Consider the following 23,948-nt stretch of genomic DNA (forward strand, 5'->3'; position numbering starts at 1 on the left):
CTGTTTCTTGATTTTTAAAAGCGCAAGTTTTAAAAGCACACTCTTACCAACTTTTACAGATGCACCATAGAAAGCACCTAATCTGGCTGCATCACAGCCTAGTATGGCAACTGCTTGGCCCAAGGTGTGAATTGTCTCAAGCCAGGACAGTTGGTAGGATTTAAAGAAGCCATCCCCTATGGACAAGCCCTCCGTATACACAGGATCTGCTCAGACGAGGAGGAGCATAACAGACCTCTACAGACGCTGAAAAATGCCCTCGTACGAATGGGATATGGTGCTCGACTCATCGATTGACAGTTCCAACGTGCCACAGCAAAAAACCTCACTGACCTCCTCAGAAGACAAACACGGGATACAACCGACAGAGTACCCTTCGTCGTCCAGTACTTCCCCGGAGAAACTACAACATCTTCTTCGCAGCCTTCAGCACGTCATCGATGAAGATGAACATCTTGCCAAGGTCATCCCCACACCCCCACTACTTGCCTTCAAACAACCGCGCAACCTCAAACAAACCATTGTTTGCAGCAAACTACCCAGCCTTCAGAACAGCGACCACGACACCACACAACCCTGCCGTGGTAATCTCTGCAAGACGTGCCAGATCATCGACATGGGTACCACCATTACACATGAGAACACCACCCACCAGGTACGCGGTACATACTCGTGCGACTCGGCCAACGTTGTCTACCTCATACGCTACAGCAAAGGATGTCCCGAAGCGTGGTACATTGGCGAGACCATGCAGACACTGTGACAACGGATGAACGGACATCGCGTGACAATCACCAGGCAGGAATGTTCCCTTCCAGTCGGGGAACACTTCAGCAGTCAAGGGCATTCAGCCTCTGATCTCCGGGTAAGCGTTCTCCAAGCCGGCCTTCAGGACGCGTGACAATGCAAAATCGGCGAGCAGAAACTTATAGCCAGGTTCCGCACACATGAGAACGGCCTCAACCGGGACCTTGGATTCATGTCGCATTACATTCATCCCCCACCATCCGGCTTGGCCTTACCAACTGTCCTGGCTTGAGACAATTCACACCTCTTTAACCTGGGGTTACCCCTCTCTCTGGATCTGTAAAGACTTAATTACCTGCAAATGCTCGCATTCAAAACATGGTCTTGTATCTTTGACTTTGTCTATATAATATATATATATATAATATATATATATGTTTCTGGAACATACCTCTTCATTCACCTGAGGAATGAGCAGTGTTCCGAAAGCTAGGGATTTGAAACAAACTTGTTAGACTTCTTACTTCTTTGTTCTTTGTTCTCTGACTCTTTGCTGGCAATTTAGTTTCACAGCTGTCATTACAACTGTTGAGACACTATGCAATTTGCACTAACATTTCTGTGCCTCTGACCTCAGGTTGCTGAACAACTGTTGCATGAACACTGGAAGACGAACAATAAAGAACTGCGTAAAGTGAGTAGTGGCTATCTCGCAGAGGAGGAGAAGCTGGCTGATTTTTGTCCAGTTGTGAATGAATGTCTGTACCTGGTAGTTTTGGTGGATAGCAGCTTCAACCTGAACACAATGCTTTGAAGCAATGCTGAGAAAGGGCAATGAGCATTTTGTTTTATCACTTATCCAAATAGTTATCTTTCATAGGTTAAACAATTCCCCCCAACCCCCAAGTCAAAAAAAATCATTCTGCACATTCTACACGTCAAGGCTTCAGTATATCATTTTTTTAAATCTTGGCACAGCTTCACTGTCCTAGCTCTTCAGTTGGTCTCCCGCTCTTCAAGATGAACTTCTTTTGTGTTTATAATTGGGTCCCTGTGTTGCTTATAATGAAGGTCAGCACTGAGGGCATGGTACCGGGCTTTTATCAAATTCTTTTTTTTTTTTTAAAGTAATTTTTATTGAAGGTTTTCATAAAATATCAATAACAAAATGAGAAAGAAAAAAGAACCCAACAGGGTTAAGTACAAAACACAATCTAAAAAAGCAACCCCCCAAACCCCTCCACCCCAGTACATAAATAATAAATTAACATTAACACCCCGACTTAACACAACAGGTGTATACACCCCCTCAAACCCTCCACTGTAAATAACATAAACAAAAATAAAGTAACCCCCCCCCGAACTGCTGCCGCCATTGGCCAATGCCTATCGTTCTGCCAGAAAGTCTAAGAACGGTTGCCACCGCCTAAAGAACCCTTGTACCGACCCTCTCAAGGCGAATTTCACCCTCTCCAATTTAATGAACCCTGCCGTATCGCTGATCCAGGATTCCACGCTTGGGGGCCTCGCATCTTTCCACTGAAGGAGAATCCTTCGCCGGGCTACCAGGGACGCAAAGGCCAGAATTCCGGCCTCTTTCGCCTCCTGCACTCCCGGCTCCTCTGCCACCCCAAATATTGCGAGCCCCCAGCCCGGTCTGACCCTGGATCCTACCACCCTCGACACCATCCTCGCTACGCCCTTCCAAAATTCTTCCAGTGCTGAGCATGCCCAGAACATATGGGTGTGATTTGCTGGGCTCCCTGAGCACCTAACACACCTGTCCTCACCCCCAAAGAACCGGCTCATCCTTGTCCCGGTCATGTGTGCCCTGTGCAGCACCTTAAACTGTATGAGGCTGAGCCTCGCGCACGAAGAGGAAGAATTCACCCTCCCTAGGGCATCTGCCCACGTCCCCTCTTCGATCTCATCTCCCAACTCCTCCTCCCACTTACCTTTCAACTCCACCACCGAGGCCTCCTCCTCCTCCTGCATCACCTGGTAAGTTTCCGAGATCCCCCCCCCCCCCCCCCCCCCCCCCCCCCCACCCCCCCGAGAGCACCCTATCCTGTACTGTGTGTGGCAGTAGCCGCGGGAATGGCTTTTATCAAATTCAAACCAACAAATCCAGTGACACAGTGAGCAACATACAGCTGACATTTCTGACTCCATGTGGAGTTTGTAATGGGAGAGTCAGCCTAGTTTTTGCAGTGAAGTGATGTCACTTGTAGCAGCTGGGATGGCCAGACCATTGTACTTTTAATCGCATGAAGAATGTTACTGGAGTGAGAATTTATTTGAACCTGGGGAAAGCCCAGCTGGGGTGCTCTGAAAATGTGGTTTGAAAAACTGCAGTGTTTGCACATGAAGAACAACAGATTTTAGAAATGGGAACCATAATTAGAGACCCAAGTTAGTTTGAAATATGAGCCTGTTGCAGTAACTCTCTCTCATACCATTTTTAGGAGCCCTATTTAAAATTGAAATACCGTGGAAACATAAGGACTGCTCAGTAAGAAAGGTCTGAGATCTTCTCCAGTTTGTCTTCTGGTAATCACATGATACAATGATAATGGAGCTGTTGATCATCAATCAATTTCTTGGTTCTTATTTATTTTGGATATAGATCCAGTCAGAATTGCACAACATGCACGTGACAGACAGCTGGTCTTCACAGCTCACAGAAAAACGGCAGGTAATGAAACAACATTTTGACGTTTCAGATCATCAAATCTCCTAACCATATACAGTGATGTAGACACAAATTGTGGTTATGGGTCTGATTATAAATTTAGGACCTTCAGACCTCGCCTTAGATATTTTCTCGGGTACAGTGGTGCTAGTTACTCCCTTAAGCCGCCTAAGTGTTTTATGTTTTGGGAGTGTGACTGCACTATCCAATATCCAACAATTTGATAATATAACCCAATAACAATCGGGTTATCTATTGGAATCTGCACTGGATATTTGTATCTTCTAGATTTCTGAAACCTTTCCAAATGCAGATGAAGCAAACACTTGGTGAGATAAGGCTAGATCTGAATAGTTGAGCTGTTTTATTTCACATTGTGAGCATACAGGGCAATAGCTATGACTGTTTATTTGTCTTTAATTCAAACAACTTAGCTTTGGGTAATAATGCAAAATAATAAAGATGCTTTTCTTCCCTAAAAGCAAAATAATAAAGATGCTTTTCTTCCCTAAATGCAAAATAATAAAGATGCTTTTCTTCCCTACATTAGCAAGTTGGTTTGGTTGGCTTCAACCCAATAACTGCCTCTTGCGTTCTAAACTATTCCCAGCTTTTGTTGGGCTTGACTGCCTTGCGGCTTTCTTCCACAAAAAACATTCAAATAAAATTATATGGATCTTTATTCCCTTCCCTTTTGTCCCCTCAGGAAGTTGGGGCTTGGTTTCTGAATGTTCCTCCCATGCAGAATTTGGCCAGTAAAGCTGATAATGGAAGTCATTCCCTCTCTTTGGCACCAGCTTCATGTCGAGCTGAAAACAAAGAGGCATTCCAACTCCACACCGTGTTTACTGGAAGCTCCTGAGATGAGATCACAACCTTATTGTTCTTGCTTGTCCTGGAGAACAGTAGCAATGTCAGGTTTCAATATATTCTGCAAATACCTGCAGATAGTGGCCTTTTTTAAACCTGTGCAAATCCACTTTTTTTCAAAGCCAAAACTTGAATATAACTTTTTCGAAATCATTTCTGTGGAAAATTATCACAAAAAAAATCCCAAACTGTGACAGCTGCAAATAAAATATGCCACAGTTTCTGAGAGTAAGAGTATTGTAGAAAAAACACAGCCGCTGTGGGGATTCCTTTCATATAAGAGCATAAGAACTATGAGCAGGAGTAGGTCATCTGGCCCCTCGAGCCTGCTCCGCCATTCAATGAGATCATGGCTGATCTTTTGTGGACTCAGCTCCACTTTCCGGCCCGAACACCATAACCCTTAATCCCTTTATTCTTCAAAAAACTATCTTTATCTTAAAAACATTTAATGAAGGAGCCTCAACTGCTTCACTGGGCAAGGAATTCCATAGATTCACAACACTTTGGGTGAAGAAGTTCCTCCTAAGCTCAGTCCTAAATCTACTTCCCCTTATTTTGAGGGTATGCCCCCTAGTTCTGCTTTCATCCGCCAGTTGAAACAACCTGCCCGCATCTATCCTATCTAGTCCCTTCATAATTTTATATGTTTCCATAAGATCCCCCTGCATCCTTCTAAATTCCAACGAGTACAGTCCCAGTCTACTCAACCTCTCCTCGTAATATAACCCCTTCAGCTCTGGGATTAACCTAGTGCATCTCCTCTGCACACCCTCCAGCGCCAGTACGTCCTTTCTCAGGTAAGGAGTCCAAAACTGAACACAATACCCCAGGTGTGGCCTCACTAACACCTTATACAATTGCCGCATAAGCTCCCTAGTCTTAAACTCCATCCCTCTAGCAATGAAGGACAAAATTCCATTTGCTTTCTTAATCACCTGTTGCACTTGTAAACCAACTTTGCGACTCATGCACAAGCACACGCAGGTCTCTCTGCACAGCAGCATGTTTCAATATTTTATCATTTAAATAATAATCCCTTTTGCTGTTGTTCCTACTAAAATGGATAACCTCACATTTGTCAACATTGTATTTCATCTGCCAGACCCTAGCCCATTCACTTAACCTATCCAAATCCCTCTGCAGACTTCCGGTATCCTCTGCACTTTTTGCTTTACCACTCATCTTAGTGTCGTCTGCAAATGTGGACATATTGCACTTGGTCCCCAACTCCAAATCATCTATGTAAATTGTGAACAATTGTGGGACCAACATTGATCCCTGAGGGACACCACTAGCTACTGATTGCCAACCAGAGAAACATCCATTAATCCCCACTCTTTGTTTTCTATTAATTAACCAATCCTTTATCCATGCTACTACTTTACCCTTAATGCCATGCATCTTTATCTTATGCAGCAACCTTTTGTGTGGCACCTTGTCAAAAACTTTCTGGAATTCCAGATATACCACATCCATTGGCTCCCCATTATCTACCACACTGGTAATGTCCTCAAAAATGTCCTCAAAATATGCTCATTTGAGTGGAGCCAAGTGTACGCATCTTAATTTTCAAAGCGATAGATAAAGATTCCTATTTAACTGTGACAGAAGGTGCCTTTTAAAGCAGTAACCTTCCTTTTTTTTAGATGATGTCTGATTTGCTAAGCAATTTGAGCATTTTCTATATTTAGGAATATATTTCTTATATGCGTAATTGACACAATTGTTTTATAATAATTAAGGGATCTCCTTTGTTGCTCAGTTAGAAGGTCTGCAGTATTATAATAAGTATAGTGAGAAACCATGGCAAATTTATTTGTTTCTCGTGTTTTTGCAAATTTAGAAAGAAGAGGCAGATATTGAGGCGAAGAAAAGATTAGAAAATGAATATGAAATTGCAAGAAAGCAGGCCATGGAACGAATCAGACAGGAAAAGGAGCGGAGAAGACAGGAAGACATGAAGCAGGCAGAAATTCTGCGCCAGCAAATGGAGGAACTGCGTTTACGGGAAGTTGAGGTAAGAACCGATTTCCTTTTGCCTGAATAAATACTTTTAATACATAGGGGAGGAGCTGTTTCAGAGATCCACCTCTACTGCATTTCTTCAATGCACAGATCCAATCAAACCGTACATTGTGGCTTTGCCACTCGTGCACAATAATTTCAGATGGATAAATCGACATAATGGATTGACCACCAGTTTGACATGCAACAGCTTTAGGGACAATGTTGACTGTCTCTCCTAATTTGGTGCTGTCCGCAAATTTAGAAATTGTTTTTGATTCTGAATTCTAAATTGATTGTACTAATTGGGAACAACAGTGGTCATATCACTGATACCCCGACTCCCTGCATTCTGTCTTGCAGTCAACAGCTTTCAGTTCTGTCACTTGTCCTTCAACTCTGCATTCTCTAACCTAATACAGTGGTGCCTTAGCAAAGGCTTTTTGGAAGTCTAGGTAGATGACATCTAAGACATTATCCTTGTCTATTGTCTCTGTTAGCCCTTCAAAGAATTCAATGACATTGGCCAAGAAAAACTTTCTCTTTTCAAATTGATGTTGGTTATTCATTTTAAAATTTTTGGTTTCTAGATGGATTTTGGTATTCTCCTTTATTAAGGATTCCATTAGCTCTTCTACTACCAATATTAAGCTGACTGATCTATAGTTCCTGGAGGTGTTCTGTCTCTCTCCTTAAATATAGATCCTGAAGGTTGATGGTATCTGAGAAAGCTTACTTTGGGGTCTAATTTTCAGTATGGCAGGCACTTGGCACATCTCAGCCGACTGTGATAGGCCCGTTGCCAGTTGACACTGTAATGAGTGTTGGATGGGCAGCAGATGGGATTTCTGTCCTCACGTAGAAGGAATAGGGGCAAGAGCAGGCTTCCCCGCCCCATCATAAAATGGCGTCGGGTGAGGAACAGGCAGGATCCAAGTGGTAATCCCATCCATGCAATTTCACTCCCCACTCACCGCCTCAAAACCCGCCGGGGAGAGCGTAAAATTCAGGCCAAACATTAATTGGTACCTTCAAGAAAGATAGGGAGATAAATCAAATATGACATTTCATTTTGTAAATTGTGATCATCTTCTCCAGTTATCTGTCTTTGAGAAATTTAACAATCCCTGTTACATTTTGGTAGCCCATGGTAATGGTTAAGGGTATAAATTCCATCCTTTATCAGGTGAACTAGTCCTGACATTAAGAGAGAAATTGAGGTTTTGTGATTCATGCAATAATTCAAACCTTTGTGTGAAGAGAAGGTTGCTCCAAGAATTGTTTACTATCATCAATGGACATTAGCATTGCTGGTGAGTATTTGTGGAGATCTAATTTAATCCAGGTCTGCTATTCTTCAGGCCAAGAATCTCAAAGCAGAACAGGAGAAATTGTTGAAACAGCAATGGGAGCTGGAGGAGCTGGAAGAGGAAAGGAAGCAGTTGGAGCTACGACGAAAGAAATCTGAGCTGGGGTGTGTACTGAAACAAGATTGCAATCCATTACTCATCTCAGATTTGTTTGGCGATGTCTCAGTATTTTTAAAACATAAGTGCACTGTAACATTTTTTAAAAACACATCTGGTTTGCACTCTTTCAGAGGGTCGGTGCAGACTGATGGGCCGAATGGTCTCCTGCACTGTGGGGTTTTTATAGACCTCTTAAAGTGGTAATTAAGAGGTTATGACTGTTGTTGGGGGAGGGTTGATGCTCTTTATTTGCAAATCATGACTTGTTTCCATAGGATAGAACAAAGTCGGGAAAGTGGGGATTTCCAGTTCAGGCTTGTACAGGAGTAGCAACGTTCCCTACCCACAATTATTTCCAATAATCTTTTCTTCAGTTCCGCCTCTCCACTCGTATTAGCCTGATAATGTCAATCCTTCTTCTGTTTTTTCCCCCATTTTTTGTTAATGCACCATGTTTAAACAATATTCACTCTTTCTTCAACTTGAAAGTTTCTTCAGTATTGCTCGGCGCCATTTTCTGCATTACTTAAATGGATGGGGTTCCTAATAAGTAATAATCAATATTTCATAATATATAGATGTGGGAATATATTGAAAGAAGACCTGTCATTGGATGGTAATAGTTTATGGTAACTATTCTGTCTTCATGTTTGATTAAATTGTTGTAACCGTCATTGTAGTTTGCAAGCCGTAAGTGCACTGTACCATTTAAAAACGAAACATCTTGTTTGTGCAGCTTTCTTTCATCATTTGTCAATCATTTTCTTGCTCTCTCTCTACACTTTTTCATGACTGAGTTAGTGGATTCAATTTTGATTCTTTAGTATATACCACTCTGAAGCAGCCTCTTGAAACTGCTCAAGTTGTCCTTTCCAAAGCTTCCTTGGGTTAGAATTTGTAACAAATAGTGAAAGGTACAGAAAGACGTGAGGAGGATTGTTGTCTTAGACTTCGGGGAGACTTGCTTTCTACTAGCCTTGTGTCATGAGGGGCTCTGGCATTGGCTTTTTCAATTGATAACTTTACTGTTTCATTTTTTTTACTTCAATGAATGAACTCTCAAACTTTGGGCTTGTCCTGTTAACAAAGAGTACTTCACTTGCTAACGTCCTCCCTTCCCCTTTGCAGCCGGATACTGAATCGTCAGTACAAGACACAGATGAGGAGACGCGCACAGCAGGTTCAGGAAGAATTGGTAAGGGGTCCTGTGCTGCAGCATCAGGAAGTTCAAAACTTTCATTAATAGTCTTATACCAATAGGCTCAGGATTGGGTGTAAGGTGCGTATTTGTTAATTTGGCACATTTGGTAATTTGACACTTCTTGACCGAAGAAAAGGACAGAATAAAAAATGTGACAGTTTGGGGAATTTCAATGAAAAGACCAAGTAAGCACCCTAAAGAACAACTAACTTACGACTTGGTGGATTTAGCAGTTCAAGGAGGAAACGCCCTGAGTAATGCAAAGCAGTGCGGTATGAAGTTAAATAGAAAATGAACTGTTAAGGTGCAGCTATTCCTATCAAATCAACAGTGCCTCAGTGCAACACAAGTGGAGTAATTAGTGATATGGGTGATTGCTTCATTTTGTTTCTGGACTTTCAAAGCATGATTTATCTTTCAGCATACTTCACTGAACTGTTAATGAGAAGGGCAGGGAGGTGAATGTATTGCTTGTCATTGTAACTAACCATTTAACATGGCTGAGAGCAGTCAGATTGACTGTTCCTCCCAGTGGCAGAGTACATTACCTTTACTAATATCACAGTGATGGCATAGCTGAGATGGAGACTTCATCATGGGGATTTGAGAGTGTAGATCTGCCACCTGCCATTTCCTGGTGTAACATGTTGGAGCTCAAATGCACTGTGCCAGCATTTATGCTTTTTTAAAGCAGGGTTGTTCATACATCCTGCGAATTCACCGGGAACAGTTTCAACTCAACTAGAATGTTGCTGGCTGATCAAGAGGCAATTGTCATCTATCATGAGTTGACAAACAGTGCAAAAAGGCCAGGCAGCAGATGGGTAGGGGAACAATCTTCACATTCCTGTAGTCTGGAGTAATAGCGGGAACACTGCTGTAGAAAATGATTGCAAATTGCTTCATATTTTTGTTCTGATTGCTGGATTACAGGTGGTATGCATAATTGTACTGTTGAGTGATTTCATTGCCAGTGCCTTTTTTAAGCATTAATCGTAGAATCTCCGGCACAGAGACAGGCCCTTTGGCCCATCTAGTTTAAGCATTCTTTATGGAAGGACTCTGTCTGCCTTTTATTGGATTTTAGTACAGTTTGAATTCTCAGCTCTCTATGGTGCACCTTCTTTTCAATTTGCAGGAACTGGATCGCCAATTTCTTGCATCTCTGATTGAAAAGGAAGAGGTGGACCAACAGCTGCAGTCTGCGAGGCGGGAACAGGCCAGAGCAGATGCAGCATGGATGAAGAAAGTCATTGAGGAGCAGCTGCAGTTGGAGAGGGAGCGTGAGGCCGAACTGGACACTATATTCAGGTCTGACCATGATCATTTGTATGGATAATGCTCCATTTAGTTGGTTGGCAAACAATTGTACTGGAAGGAAAAGGATGAAAAGGCGATTGTATTCGTCTCCTTATCACAGGAGTGCGAAATAGTTTAATCTTGTATATGCTGATGAGCATCATATCTGTTGAATACTTGCATCAGATTTTGATGATTTCTTGAAAACGAGTGCTCCAGGCGAAGGCTGTCCAGTTGTAGTCAATTATTTGCCAGCATAATACTCCTCTGTGCAAAATAGGACCTTGTCCCAATCAGGCACACTTTCTGCTGCTTTTCCCAGTGAGCTACTGAAATATTGAGTCTTTACTTAACCCTGACTCTGAGCTTTTTTCCCACATTCCACCACATCACCTTTTAATCAGCAGCAAGAATTGCTTGGTGGTGAAAGCAAACTGTCTTTCTTCTGCCTGTAGCGTTAGCATAGCAGTGAAAGTTATTCAAGAACCAGAGCTCTCAGAGTAAACATGTCATTTCCAGTAAGAATTACTGTTCTAATGTATTTAATGGACATTGAAGGGTCCTATCATAGTGTATTCCTCAAAATCAAAATTTACATCCTGTTTAAATTTCATGAAATAGGAACAGTTTTTTTCTACTGAATGGAAGGAGAAAACGAATTAAAAGAGAAAGCCATGTTTTCATTTCTGTGATATCGCAACATAATTGAGCGGCATGATGGAACAGTGGTCAGCACCGCTGCCTCACAGCTCCAGAGACGCCGGGTTCAATTCCGACCTCGGATGACTGTATGGAGTTTGCACATTCTCCCTGTGTCTGCGTGGGTTTCCTCCGGGTGCCCCGGTTTCCTCCCACAGTCCAAAGATGTGCAGATTAGGTGGATTGACCATGCTAAATTTCCCCATAGTGTCCAACGGTTAGGAGGGGTTACGGGGATTGGGCCTAGGTAGGGTGCTCTTTCAGAAAGTCGGTGCAGTCTCGATGGGCCAAGTGGCATCCTTCTGAACTGTAGAATTTTGATGATTTCATAAATTGAAAGGAACTTTTTTGGACTACAAATTTTTTTGTTTTTCTGTTGCATGCCTACAAGCTTTATAAATGAAATATGACTTGCCGCATTTGAATCCTAGGAATAAATTGGGTCTGTTAAAGAGATTGTTATTCTAAAAGTGTTACATCCTTTGATGAGGTTTTTTTCTCAATTTTCAGTGCAACACTTTGCGGTGACAATATACTGAGGGTGTGCTGCACTGTCAGAGTGGTAATACTGAGGGCGTGCTGCACTGTCAGAGGGGTACTACTGAGGGTGTGCTGCACTGTCAGAGTGGTAATACTGAGGGCGTGCTGCACTGTCAGAGGGGTACTACTGAGGGTGTGCTGCACTGTCAGAGTGGTAATACTGAGGGAGTGCTGCGCTGTCGGAATGGTAGTACTGAGCGAGTGCTGCACTGTCAAGACAGGTAATACTGAGGGCATGCTGCACTGTCAAAGTGGTAGTACTGAGCGAGTGCTGTACTGTCAGAATGGTAGTACTGAGGCAGTGCTGCACTGTCAAAATGGTAATACTGAGGGCGTGCTGCACTGTCAGAGGGGTAGTACTGAGGGCGCACTGAACTGTCAGAGTGGTAATACTGAGGGCGTGCTGCACTGTCAGAGGGGTAATACTGAGGGCATGCTGCACTGTCAGAGTGGTAGTACTGAGCGAGTGCTGCACTGTCGGAGGGGTAGTACTGAGGGAGTGCTGCACTGTCAGAGTGGTAGTGCTGAGGGAGTGCTGCGCTGTCGGAGTGTTTAGTACTGAGGGAGTGCTGCGTGGTAGTATTGAGGGAGTGCTGCGCTGTCGGAGTGGTAGTACTGAGGGAGTGCTGCGCTGTTGGAGTGGTAGTACTGAGGGAGTGCTGCACTGTCAAGGTGGTAGTACTGAGAGAGTGCTGCGCTGTCGGAGTGGTAGTACTGGGAGTGCTACGCTGTCGGCGTGGTAGTACTGAGGGAGTGCTGCGCTGTCGGAGTGGTATTACTGGGAGTGCTACGCTGTCGGAGTGGTAGTACTGAGGGAGTGCTGCGCTGTTGGAGTGGTAATACTGAGCGAGTGCTGCAAGTGCAGCCAGAGACTGCAATGGTGTACTTAAATTCTCGGATGCACAAATGGGCTTTTATGTTTGAAACAAAATCCCTCTGATTCCAGGGAGGAGGCCCAACGTATGTGGCAGAAAAGAGAAGAGGAGTGGGAGAGAGAGAGACACGCAAGAATGCGTTTAATGCAGGAGGTATGGAGGTCACATTTCTTGCGTGATTTTACAGATTAATTATTTGAAAATGTCAGATTGTTGTCTTTGTATATGTTATGCTTCACAAATGCAGCATTGCCATTTATTACATCCACTGAATGTGAATTAAGCATTTTCTTTACAAATATCAAACTCTCCAGAATAAGTCACCAGTGCTAGCTGGTTTGCAAGGAGTCTTTTGTTTGATGCTTCTCTGCTATTCCCCACACTGTATGTTATTATGCTTGGTTATATTGTCAACAGAAGGTGGAGTAAATTTACCCTAGGGAGCAAGGAAGCAAATAACCAAAGTGGTGCATCCTTCCCAGAACCTTGTTTAGGAGTGGCTCTGGCCAAGCTGGCAGAAAGCCTTTGCTTTCAGCTAGAGAATGACTCAAATATGTCAGCAACCAGAACAAGTGCTGAAATTTTGTTTTGAGGTAAAGAATATGAAGTGCCACATGTAATTGACGGAGGGCAGAGGCCAATCTATTTAACTACCAGCTCATAATATTTCTTTTACAGCACAGAAGAAGTCAATTTCATCCTATTTGAATGAGATGTTCACTTTGTTCCATTCTTGCAAACTCCCCCAATTCCCTTTCAGTGATATTTTTCAAAAATTAATCTACTTTCCTTTTGAAAGCTGTTACATATTCTGTGTCTACGATTGTTTCTGGTGGCATTCCTCCCTCTAATCTCCCATGGATAGAAATAATTTTCTTATCCTCACTGATGATGATGGTAAATCAATGCTCTCTAGTTATCAACCGAGTGCTCAGCGGAAATAGGTATTTCCTGATTTATCTTTCCAAAGCTGTTCAGAATTTTGGAAATCTCTTTTGAGACTCATCTTGACTTTTTTTCAGTGAAAAATGTCCCATTGGTACCTCTTCTGTCAAAATGATGGCAGCATTGATTTTGACAATTTAACAATGAAAATCTTGACTGACTACTTTGGCTGTCTCAGCTCCAAGCTAGGGAGTTGCCAAATCAGTCACTTCTGATTGTTATCTCGTCACCCTTTAAGGAGGCACTTAAATGCAGCCACTGGCATCTCTCATTGTTCTTGTTCCAGGTACCTTGCAGTGCTGGGGCCCACTGAAGCTGTAGGGAAGAACAAGGCAACAGTGCCTAAAGTAGGCAAAGTCCACAACAACTTCTCTGCGTGCCTTACATTAATTGAACAATTAGTAGGTGTTAACATGGATCAAAGGAACAGCTCAGCTGACATTTCTACATCATTTCTATATGGTCTTACTTCAGAATCATCCAACAAGTTTATTTATGGGGAGACAGTGGTGTTGCGGTAATGCTGTTGAATTAGTAATCCAGAGGTCTGGGTACATGGGTTCAATTCCCACTTTGTCAGCTGGTTCGAATTTCAGTTTAATCAATAAATCTGGAATATCATGAATATAGTCTCAGTAATGGTGGGCCATGCCAACTGACATTGATTGTTGTAAAAACCAATCTGATTCAGGGAAGGAAGTCTTCCAACCTTACTCAGTCTGGCCTACATGTGACTCTATGGAACCATTTACGACAGAGGAGGCCCCTTGGCCTATCGTGCCTATGAAAATATGAGCCACCCAGCACTTGTTCCTTTGCCCTGTAGGTTACGGCACTTCAAGTGCATGGGTGGCACAGGTATTGGGCAGCATGGTAGCACAGTTCCTTCACCGCTCCAGGTCCCAGGTTCGATTCACGGCTTGGGTCACTGTGCGGAGTCTGCATGTTCTCCCCGTGTCTGCGTGGGTTTCCTCCAGGTGCTCCGGTTTCCTCCCACAGATGTGCAGGTTAGGTGGATTGGCCATGCTAAATTGTCCTTAGTGTCCAAAACGGTTAAGTGGGGTACTGGGTTACGGGGATAGGATGCAGGCGTGGGCTTGAGTAGAGTGCTCTTTCCAAGGGCTGGTGCAGACTCGATGGGTTGAATGGCCTCCTTCTGCACTGTAAATTCTATGAGGTGCATATCCAGACATCTTTGAAATGAGATTTTCTGCCTCTACCATCCTCTGGGTGAATTGCTAATCCTTCTACCAATCACTTTAAATCTGTGCCCCTTAGTCACTGACTTCTCTGCTAAGGTAAATAGGCCCTTTCCATCCACTGTATCCAGGACCCTTAGAATTTTCTATATCTCAATCAAATCATCCCTCAGCCTCCTCTGTTCCAAGGAGCGCTACCCCGGTCTATTTAATCTTTCATCATTGCTACAATTTTCCAGTCCTGGCAACATTCTCGTAAATCTCCTCTGTACCCTCTCCATTGCAATTACATCCTTTCTGTAATGAGGTGGCTAGAACAGCGTAACCTCCCTGCTCTTGTATCCTATCCCTCAGCTAGTAAAGGAAAGGATTCCATATGCCTTCTTAATCACCTTCTTGATCTGTCCTGATACTTCTGGAATCTCCGGACATTCACTCCAAGATCTCTCACTTCCTCTACACCTACAGTATCCTTCCATTTTTTGTGTTTTCCTTTGGCTTGTTTGACTTCCCCAAATGCATCACCTCACACTTCTCTGGGTTGAATTCCATTTTTCACTTTTATGCCCATCTGACCAGTCCATTGATACCTCCAGGTCCACAGTAATGTGGTAACCACTTAACTGCCCTCTGAAATGATGTGGAGATGCCGGCGTTGGACTGGGGTGAGCACAGTAAGAAGTCTTACAACACCAGGTTAAAGTCCAACAGTTTTTTTCGAATCACTAGCTTTCGGAGCGCTGCTCCTTCCTCAGGTGAATGAAGAGGTATGTCCCAGAAACACATATATAGACAAATTCAAAGATGCCAGACAATGCTTAGAATGCGAGCATTAGCAGGTGATTAAATCTTTACAGATCCAGGGATGGGGTAACCCCAGGTTAAAGAGGTGTCAACTGTGTCAAGCCAGGACAGTTGGTAGGATTTTGCAGGCCAGATGGTGGGGGATGAATGTAATGCGACAGGAATCCCATGTCCCGGTTGAGGCCGCACTCGTGTGCGGAAGTTGGCTATAAGTTTCTGCTCGGCGATTCTGCGTTGTCGCGGGTCCTGAAGGCCGCCTTGGAGAACGCTTACCCAGAGATCAGAGGCTGAATGCCCTTGACTGCTGAAGTGTTCCCTGACTAGAAGGGAACATTCCTGCCTGGTGATTGTCACGCGATGTCCGTTCATTCATTGTCGCAGTGTCTGCATGGTCTCGCCAATGTACCACGCTTTGGGACATCCTTTCCTGCAGCGTATGAGGTAGACAACGTTGGCCGAGTCGCACGAGTATGTACCGCGTACCTGGTGGGTGGTGTTCTCATGTGTAATGGTGGTACCCATGTCGATGATCTGGCACGTCTTACAGAGATTGCCATGGCAACGTTGTGTGGTGTCGTGCTCGCTGTTCTGAAGGCTGGGTAGTTTGCTGCAAACAATGGTTTGTTTGAGGTTGCGCGGTTGTTTGAAGGCAAGTAGTGGGGGTGTGGGGATGACCTTGGCAAGATGTTCATCTTCATCGATGACGTGTTGAAGGCTGTGGAGAAGATGTCGTAGTTTCTCCGCTCCGAGAAAGTACTGGACAACGAAGGGTATTCTGTCGGTTGTGTCCCGTGTTTGTCTTCTGAGGAGGTTGGTGCGTTTTTTTTGCTGTGGCGCGTTGGAACTGTCGATCGATGAGTCGAGCGCCATATCCCGTTCGTACGAGGGCATCTTTCAACGCCTGTAGATGTCTGTTACGTTCCTCCTCATCTGATACTTCTATACTATATACTTCTGTATATACGGAGAGCTTGTCCATAGGGGATGGCTTCTTTAATGTGTTTAGGGTGGAAGCTGGAGAAGTGGAGCATCGTGAGGTTATCTGTAGGCTTGCGGTAAAGCGAAGTGCTGAGGTGACCGTCCTTGATGGAGACGAGTGTGTCCAAGAATGCAATTGATTTTGGAGAGTAGTCCATGGAGAGTCTGATGGTTGGATGGAACTTATTGATGTCATCGTGTAGTCGTTTCAGTGGTTCTTCGCCGTGGGTCCAAAGGGAAAAAATGTCATCGATGTATCTGGTGTATAACGTCGGTTGAAGGTCCTGTGCGGTGAGGGAGTCTTGTTCAAACTTGTGCATGAAGATGTTGACGTATTGGGGTGCGAATTTGGCCCCCATGGCTGTTTGAATCTGTCTATATATATATATATATATATATATATATATGTTTCTGGAACATACCTCTTCATTCACCTGAGGAAGGAGCAGCGCTCCGAAAGCTAGTGATTCGAAACAAACATGTTGGACTTTAACCTGGTGTTGTAAAACTTCTTACTGTGCCCTCTGAAATGGCAGAGCAAGCCACCCTGTTCAAGGACAATTGGAGACGATCAACAAATGCTGGTCTTGCCAGCGATGCCTAAATCCCATGAAGTATTTTTTTTCTCCAATTAAGGGGCAGTTTAAGTGCACCTACCCTGCACATCTTTGGGTTGTGGGGGTAGACCCACGCAAACATGGGGAGAATGTGCAAACGCCACATGGACAATGACCCGGGGCCGGGATTAAACCCGAGTGCTCAGCACCGTGAGGCAGCAGTGCTAACCACTGCCCCACCGTGCTGTCCCAATTTTTTTTAAGTACTGTTTCTTATCGGCATGTTATTCTGAAATTCTTCCATGGTTTCCTGATTTTTCATGTTATTTTTTCACGAGATGGATGGAATGCCTGAATACACAGTGTAGATGGCTGAAAATGATAAGACAAAATTTTCTTCTGCTGATGGTGCGAATTGAGGAGAGGACAAAACTGCCCCAGAGGTTGTCGGGGACTATTTAGTATTAAACTGTAAAGTCATTCAGAGAGTTCATAGATTGACTGGTGTGAGAAATGGAAAAAATATCACATTTGTGCAATTGGGATGCTGTTATAATATTAAGGTATATTGTTGGAATGGATTAAAAGGGGCGTACCTGACCCAAAAGCCTAAATTGGGCAGTATCACATACCCCTCACCTGTAGAGCACAATTTGCTTTAAGTAGGTTATTTAATATGTTCATCTCTGGTTAGGTACTTGTAGGACGGCAGAGGCAAATCCTAGATAGGATCGAGATGAATCGGCGTGCTCAAGAGGAATCTGTTCAGCGTCGCGAGGAGCTGATCCGCGAACTGGAGGAAGTGAAGGAGACAACAAAACGGGAGAAGGAGGAAGAGGAGGAGGTGAAAACAGCTCGCAAATTGGAGCTGACAGCACAGGTTTGTTCCACAATTCTATTGATATGTAGGCACTGTGTCCCTAATGGATGTTCTCTTATTGTTACATGTTTAAGTGGGTCACTGTACTACGTAATGCATTGTCCCTCAGAGATATTGAAAATAGCCATGTAACCAAAAATTATTCATATAGAACATACAGTGCACAAGGAGGCCATTCGGCCCATCGAGTCTTCACCGACCCACTTAAGCCCTCACTTCCACCCTATCCCCGTAACCCAATAACCCCTACTAACCTTTTTGGTCAATAAGGGCAATTTATCAGGGCCACGTCTTTGGACTGTGGGAGGAAACCGGAGCACCCGGAGGAAACCGACGCAGACAAGGGGAGAACGTGCAGACTCCGCACAGACGGTGACCCAGCGGGGAATCGAACCTGGGACCCTGGCGCTGTGAAGCCACAGTGCTATCCACTTGTGCTCCCGTGCTGCCACTTGTGCTACCATGACATATGGTCAATGATGTCAGCTGATTTTAGTCACGCCACCATTGGTGCTAAATTTGTTTCAGTGAGTCAGCAGAGGAAGACCACTCTGCCCCACAAGTAGCAGTAAAATCTAGGTTCAGTCCTGTGTTTCTTCACACAATCAGTTGATGGAACAATGAGAAGAAGCGAAAGATATCCTTCACAGCAGGGAGAAATCTGAGGCTACATTTCCAACCCTGCCCACCATTACTATCCTCCCTCAGGCCAGCAGCTTCAGAAAAAGGAAAAAGGGGAGTGGGGTTTGAAGCATAGGCAATAATTATTCCTAGTACTGCAGTATTACAGTAGGGAATCCTGCAGGTCCACAGTAAATCCACTGAGATCTTGCTATAACCCCCAACATTGTACAATGGCCTTTCATGCTATCAATAAATAATGAACATCTGTACTGGACAACATAGGACTGGTATATGCAGTTATTCCTCACTATGTTTTTCATATTTCTAACACAGGTTGAAGAACGGAGGAGGCAGGAGTTGGAAGAGATGCAACGGCAGCAGGAGGAAGAAAATGAGGAAAGGCTTGCAGAGAGGGAGCAGGAAGAGATGCTTCAACATGAGGCTAAGCTGATGAGGCAGCGAGGATATGAGCCTAAGGTAACTATATACGTTGTATGTAGATGCCTGGAGCAGTTCAGTGGCTCAGTTGGCAAAGTGCTATCTAGTACTAAGCTCTAAGCTATCCAGTTGTTAAAGTGAAAACATAACTTTTATTGCACCTGTTTTATATTTTATTAGATGTTCCACCGACCAAGAATAGCCTGGACATAGCTGAGAAATATAAGACTGGCTTGTGAAACGTGAGTCTTGCCTTGGAATGGATTGAGTATCTGGATCAAATCCACATCACTTGACCTTGCAACACAGCCAGACAGAGCCAAGTCTTCACTCCCTTTATGAAATGGATGTTGTAGACATCACTTAATTGAAGGAGAAACTCAGGCTGGAATTCATGTAAAACTATAGAACTGTTTAAATCTCTAAGGATCTCATTTGCTCCATAAATTACTAGCCTGTGTTTAGTACACATTAAGTATGGATGGTTCACAGCACTTAACCACTGTTCATTGTCTGGAAGATTGTGGGTGGTCGGTACACTAAATCCATGGCATGCTGCCATCGATGTCTGGTAGGATCTAGATATATTCCCCAATTCCTTTCATCCAGGTTCTGAGAGATTGAGATCTACTATATTCCTCCAGTTTTGCAGTGGGAAAATAATGTTGCTTCCCAAATTAGAAAAGCATCTGCTGTTAGATCATTCCAAGGTGTTGTGAATACTAGTGGCAAAGTGAGTTAATGGACTTCCAACCAGGGAGACTTATAACTCCCATTTAACTAACTAACATTTTCACCAGGGCTTTTACAAAGTATGAGAATGGAATGCCTAAAAAGTTAACAGATTTTGACCAGAACCTCCAGCAGGGAAATAGAAAAGCAGGAGAAGGGAAGAATGCAAAATTTCCTACCTACGTGCTTCAAGTGCACCACTTCGTCCAAGGTTGACCAAGCAGCACTATTAACTGTATGGAACTGTGGACAACCTGGACTCCCTGTCTTCCTAGCAACAGGAAACGACGTACGAGGAAAGTAAGGGCAGTAGGGAGTTAGCAAACTCACACCCTCAGTTCAGGCGTGTTGGAAAACATTACCAGATGTTACAATGTTCAATCCATAATACATCTCGATCCTTTTTTGTATTACTGCATTTTCACTGCGTGTTTGCACACAGCCTAATATTATTCATTGTTTTTGCTGTAATGGGCCTTTTAACCGAGGTACCAAAAGGGTCAGACAGATATATAGGACAGGAAGGTTTCATCATGGTGTCTTGTATTTGAAGGATCTTAAATCTTGTTGCAAGTATGTGTGCGAGCTTTACATTGGCAGTCTAAAAGTGCAACAATTATCAATTTCAGCACTCACTCGTTCCCCTGTTGGCCTTCAGTTTCTTGCTTTCATCCTGGAATAGGAATCAACATTTCCATACAGCAGCATTTCCTATTTTGAGCTGGGAAGTTGCACTAGGATTTTGCTTTGGCTTGTGTGACCCAGGTCTCTACTCCCTGTTCTCTCTCATTTTTAACCTGGAGGGAAAGGGGGAAACTGAGGAAGGGGATTGGAGGCCAGGGGAAGAAGATAATCAAGAGTGGTACTGTGGAATATGAGTGAATTGGGGGGCTCGGAGATTTCAAAACCAAAATGGAGGGATTATTGATGGCTGTCTGAACATCAGTGCAAAATATTTTTTTAATTATTTGATGTTTTGGCGAACAATTAAATTCAGATAACATGTTTGAATATAAGATTAGTGAAAATTATGTTTTTAATATGAATTTTAAGTTCTTTTGCTTATCTCAGGGCTGTAAGTCTTTAAAAAGTGTCCGTGCGCATTTTCAATAAACATGCACAGAACTGACACCTTCATTTCAAATTTACCGCTGTGGTGTTTGAATTCTTAAAGAACATTCAACTGGAAATGTTTAATTTTATCCATTCCAACCAATGTCTACTTTAGGCATTGTCTACCACATTGAAAAGTATACCCAGTGCACTCTGATCTCCATGTGAATCTTTTTTTAAACGATTTCTGACATTCAGGAAACAGCTTCTGTAAACATCAATGGATCAGATGGTGGAAAGGACATGTTATTAGCCCTTCACCCCAGCATGTACCTGCTCCATCCTACCCTATTGCTGAATTGTTTGCCAGCTAAGATTGGGGAATTATCTGACTGGATAAGTCACAATAGTAGGTTTCTCACTTCTGATATTGGAATGAGCCAGAGCGGCTAGGAGAGGAACAAAATTATAACTGGCAAGTTTTGTTTTGATTTTTAATAATTTAATGCTGTACATTTAACGCTGTACGATTTAGCTTAAAATTGAAACAAAACCAGAAAATACTGGATAAACGCAGCAGGCCTGGCAGCTTCTGAGAGGAGAGAGAAACACATTTTTTTCTAGTCCATGGGACCCTTCTACAGAACTGAAAAGAGCCAAAGATGTGCAGATTAGGTGGAATGGCCACTCTAAAATTGCCCCTAAATTTAAAAAAAAGAATTGGGTACGCTAAATTTAAAAAAAAAAAGAACTGAAAAGGGATGGAAATATGATGAATTATATACTTGGAGGGGGGGGAGATTGATAAAGATCATAGAATCCTTACAATGCAGAAGAAGGCGATTTGGCCCATCGACACTGCGAAGCCCAATCCCCCACCCTTTCCCCGTAACCCCACCTAACCGTTTGGACAAACTTGGGGACAATTTATCATGGCCAATCCACCTAACCACATCTTTGGACTGTGGGAGGAAACCGGAGCACCTGGAGGAAACCCACGCAGACAAGGGAGAAAGTGCAAACTCCACACAGCCATCCGAGGTTGGAATCAAACCCGGGACCCTGGCGCTGTGAGGCAGCAGTGCTAACCACCATGTCACCCCAATGTCATGGACATGGGACAAAGGGGCTGTTAATGGTGCCATTCGGGACTGAAGAGTGTTAATAGTGACAAACGTAGGATAGCAGAATGTGCTAATAGGAGAACAGAGGTCAATGCTCAGTGGGAGCAAAACTGAACAACAAAGGATAGTGGCTATGTGGGGGTAGGGTGGGTCTGTTGAGACAAGCCAAGGGAACAGAAAACAAAAGGGGGTGGAGTCTTGATGGAGGGGGTAAGTTCACAGTCCAGCATGTATTTTGTTAGATTAACTTTGGCTCCTTTACAATTAAAAATAGACTAGATTTAATTTTGTATATTAATCCTTTCAACAAGGTACGGACATTTGGGTCACACGATTGGAATCCCCTTTGTTCCTTTTCCTGTTGGAGCATCCGGTTTACTGGCAGGATGCAATGTTAAAATAGATTTGAAGTCTTTTTGCCGAGCCAGAGTTTAGGAGTATGAACAGGGTGGCACGGTGGTTAGCATTGCTGCCTCATAGCACCAGAGACCCGGGTTAAATTCCAGCCTTGGTGACTGGAGATTCTCCCATGTCTGCGTGGGTTTCAAAGATGTGAAGGTCAAGTGGATTGACCATGTTAAATTGCCCCATGTATCCAAAGATGTGCAGGTTCGGTGGGGTTACGGGAATAGGGTGGGGGAATGGGCCTAGGTATGGTGCTCTTTCAGAGGGCTGAATGGCCACCTTGTGCACTGTAGGAATTCTAAGGTTCTATAAACTGGGAAGCAATTAAACGGAGAGAAATCAAGTTAACATCTTTTGTAAATTATTGAGCAACTTGGGCTTTGAAGTCTTACTCTCTGTAAATAGCAATTAAAGTCTTGAGCTTCATTTAGGTTTGCCACAAAGGTATTCCACCTGGAGTTGATGGAGCTAATGTGTGTGTGAAATGTGTCCTTGCTTAATTAGCAGCAGTTACTGTTCACAGCTGCTTTTCTTTTGTTATTTCACAGGATGTGCTATGGCTGGCTAAGTCAGCATTAATTGCCTTTCTCTAAAAGCCTGAGAAGGTGTATAACACTCAGGACTGTTTTATAACTATTTAAATTTAAAAGCTATAAAAACTCTTCTAGTGCAACCATTCAACTGATTAATTGTCAATTCACTTGTATTCTTAATGGCTCTGAAATCTAGCCTGGGAGGCCCACAAGTGTCTCTTTACTTGCTTTCAGGCTGAATTATTGATGTTTGTAATATAATGTTCAAGTTTATTAAAAGCCTCCCAGCTTTTTTTTCTGAACCTTTGTGACATTTTGGTTTTCAAGGCAGTGATCATGAAACAAGAAAAATAAACAATATAGGGTTTGAATGTTTTTATTTATATTTTTAATCAGTTATTGTTATATTAATAAAATATCTTGTATATAAAATGATGGAATGTTCATGTTTCTGTCACACCTTTCCTGCGGTTTTATTCCACCTGCCCACTCCTCGCACTCTCCACCTCCAAATCCATAGAATCCCTTCAGTGCAGAAGGAGGTCATTTGGCCCATTGAGTCAGCAATGGCCCTTGGAAAGAGCACCCTACTTAAGCCCATGCCTCCACCCTAACCCAGTAACCCTACCTAACCTTTTGGACACTAAAGGACAATTTAGCATAGCCAATCCACCTAACCTGCACATCTGGACTATGGGAGGAAACCGGAACACCTGGAGGAAACCCACTCAGACACGGGGAGAAAGTGCAAACTCCACATAGACAGTCACCGAAAGCCGGAATTGAATCTGGATCCCTGGAGCTGTGAGGAAGCTGCGCTAACCACTGTGCCTCCGTGCCGTCCAGACTGGGCACACATAATTGAGGGTAGGGCAGTTGAGGAACAATGGCGGATGTTCAGGGAGATATTAAAGTACATTCCTGCGCAGAAGAAGAATTGTAAAAAGGAGAAAAATGTTCCATGGCTAAACAAGGAATGCATAAGGCAAAAATGAGGACATACCATACTGCAAAACCTAATGGTAAGCTGGAGGATCGGGAGAACTTTAAGGTTCAGTAAAAGAATACTAAAAAATAAAATCAAAAGAGCTAAAATTAACTGAAAGAAAACTAGCATAAAACATAAACACTGATACCAAAAGCATCTATAAGTATATAAAGAGGAAGAGAATAGCTAAAGTAAATGTTGGCCCTTTAGAGGAAGATACTGGTGAGGAAATAATAGGGAGCACAGAGATGGCGGAGGCACTGAACCAATATTTTGCCTCTGTCTTCAC

General features: G+C 43.4%; 1 protein-coding gene across 1 annotated transcript in view; it reads left to right on the plus strand.

The window, feature by feature from the left end:
• tchp (trichoplein, keratin filament binding) overlaps positions 1–23,103 on the plus strand; it is a 62,080-nt gene extending 38,977 nt beyond the window's left edge. The window contains exons 4-13 of the mRNA XM_072479980.1: positions 1,385–1,441; positions 3,374–3,442; positions 6,156–6,329; positions 7,678–7,790; positions 8,914–8,980; positions 10,125–10,297; positions 12,471–12,552; positions 17,577–17,762; positions 18,720–18,863; positions 19,005–23,103. Of these exons, the coding sequence (XP_072336081.1) occupies positions 1,385–1,441; positions 3,374–3,442; positions 6,156–6,329; positions 7,678–7,790; positions 8,914–8,980; positions 10,125–10,297; positions 12,471–12,552; positions 17,577–17,762; positions 18,720–18,863; positions 19,005–19,037 (1,098 nt within the window). The 3' untranslated portion in view covers positions 19,038–23,103. The remainder of the gene's footprint in view (positions 1–1,384; positions 1,442–3,373; positions 3,443–6,155; positions 6,330–7,677; positions 7,791–8,913; positions 8,981–10,124; positions 10,298–12,470; positions 12,553–17,576; positions 17,763–18,719; positions 18,864–19,004) is intronic.
• The last annotated feature ends 845 nt before the right edge of the window (positions 23,104–23,948 follow it).

This window comes from Scyliorhinus torazame, chromosome 1, assembly GCF_047496885.1.
Source record: "Scyliorhinus torazame isolate Kashiwa2021f chromosome 1, sScyTor2.1, whole genome shotgun sequence".
Classification (NCBI taxonomy): Eukaryota; Metazoa; Chordata; class Chondrichthyes; order Carcharhiniformes; family Scyliorhinidae; genus Scyliorhinus; species Scyliorhinus torazame.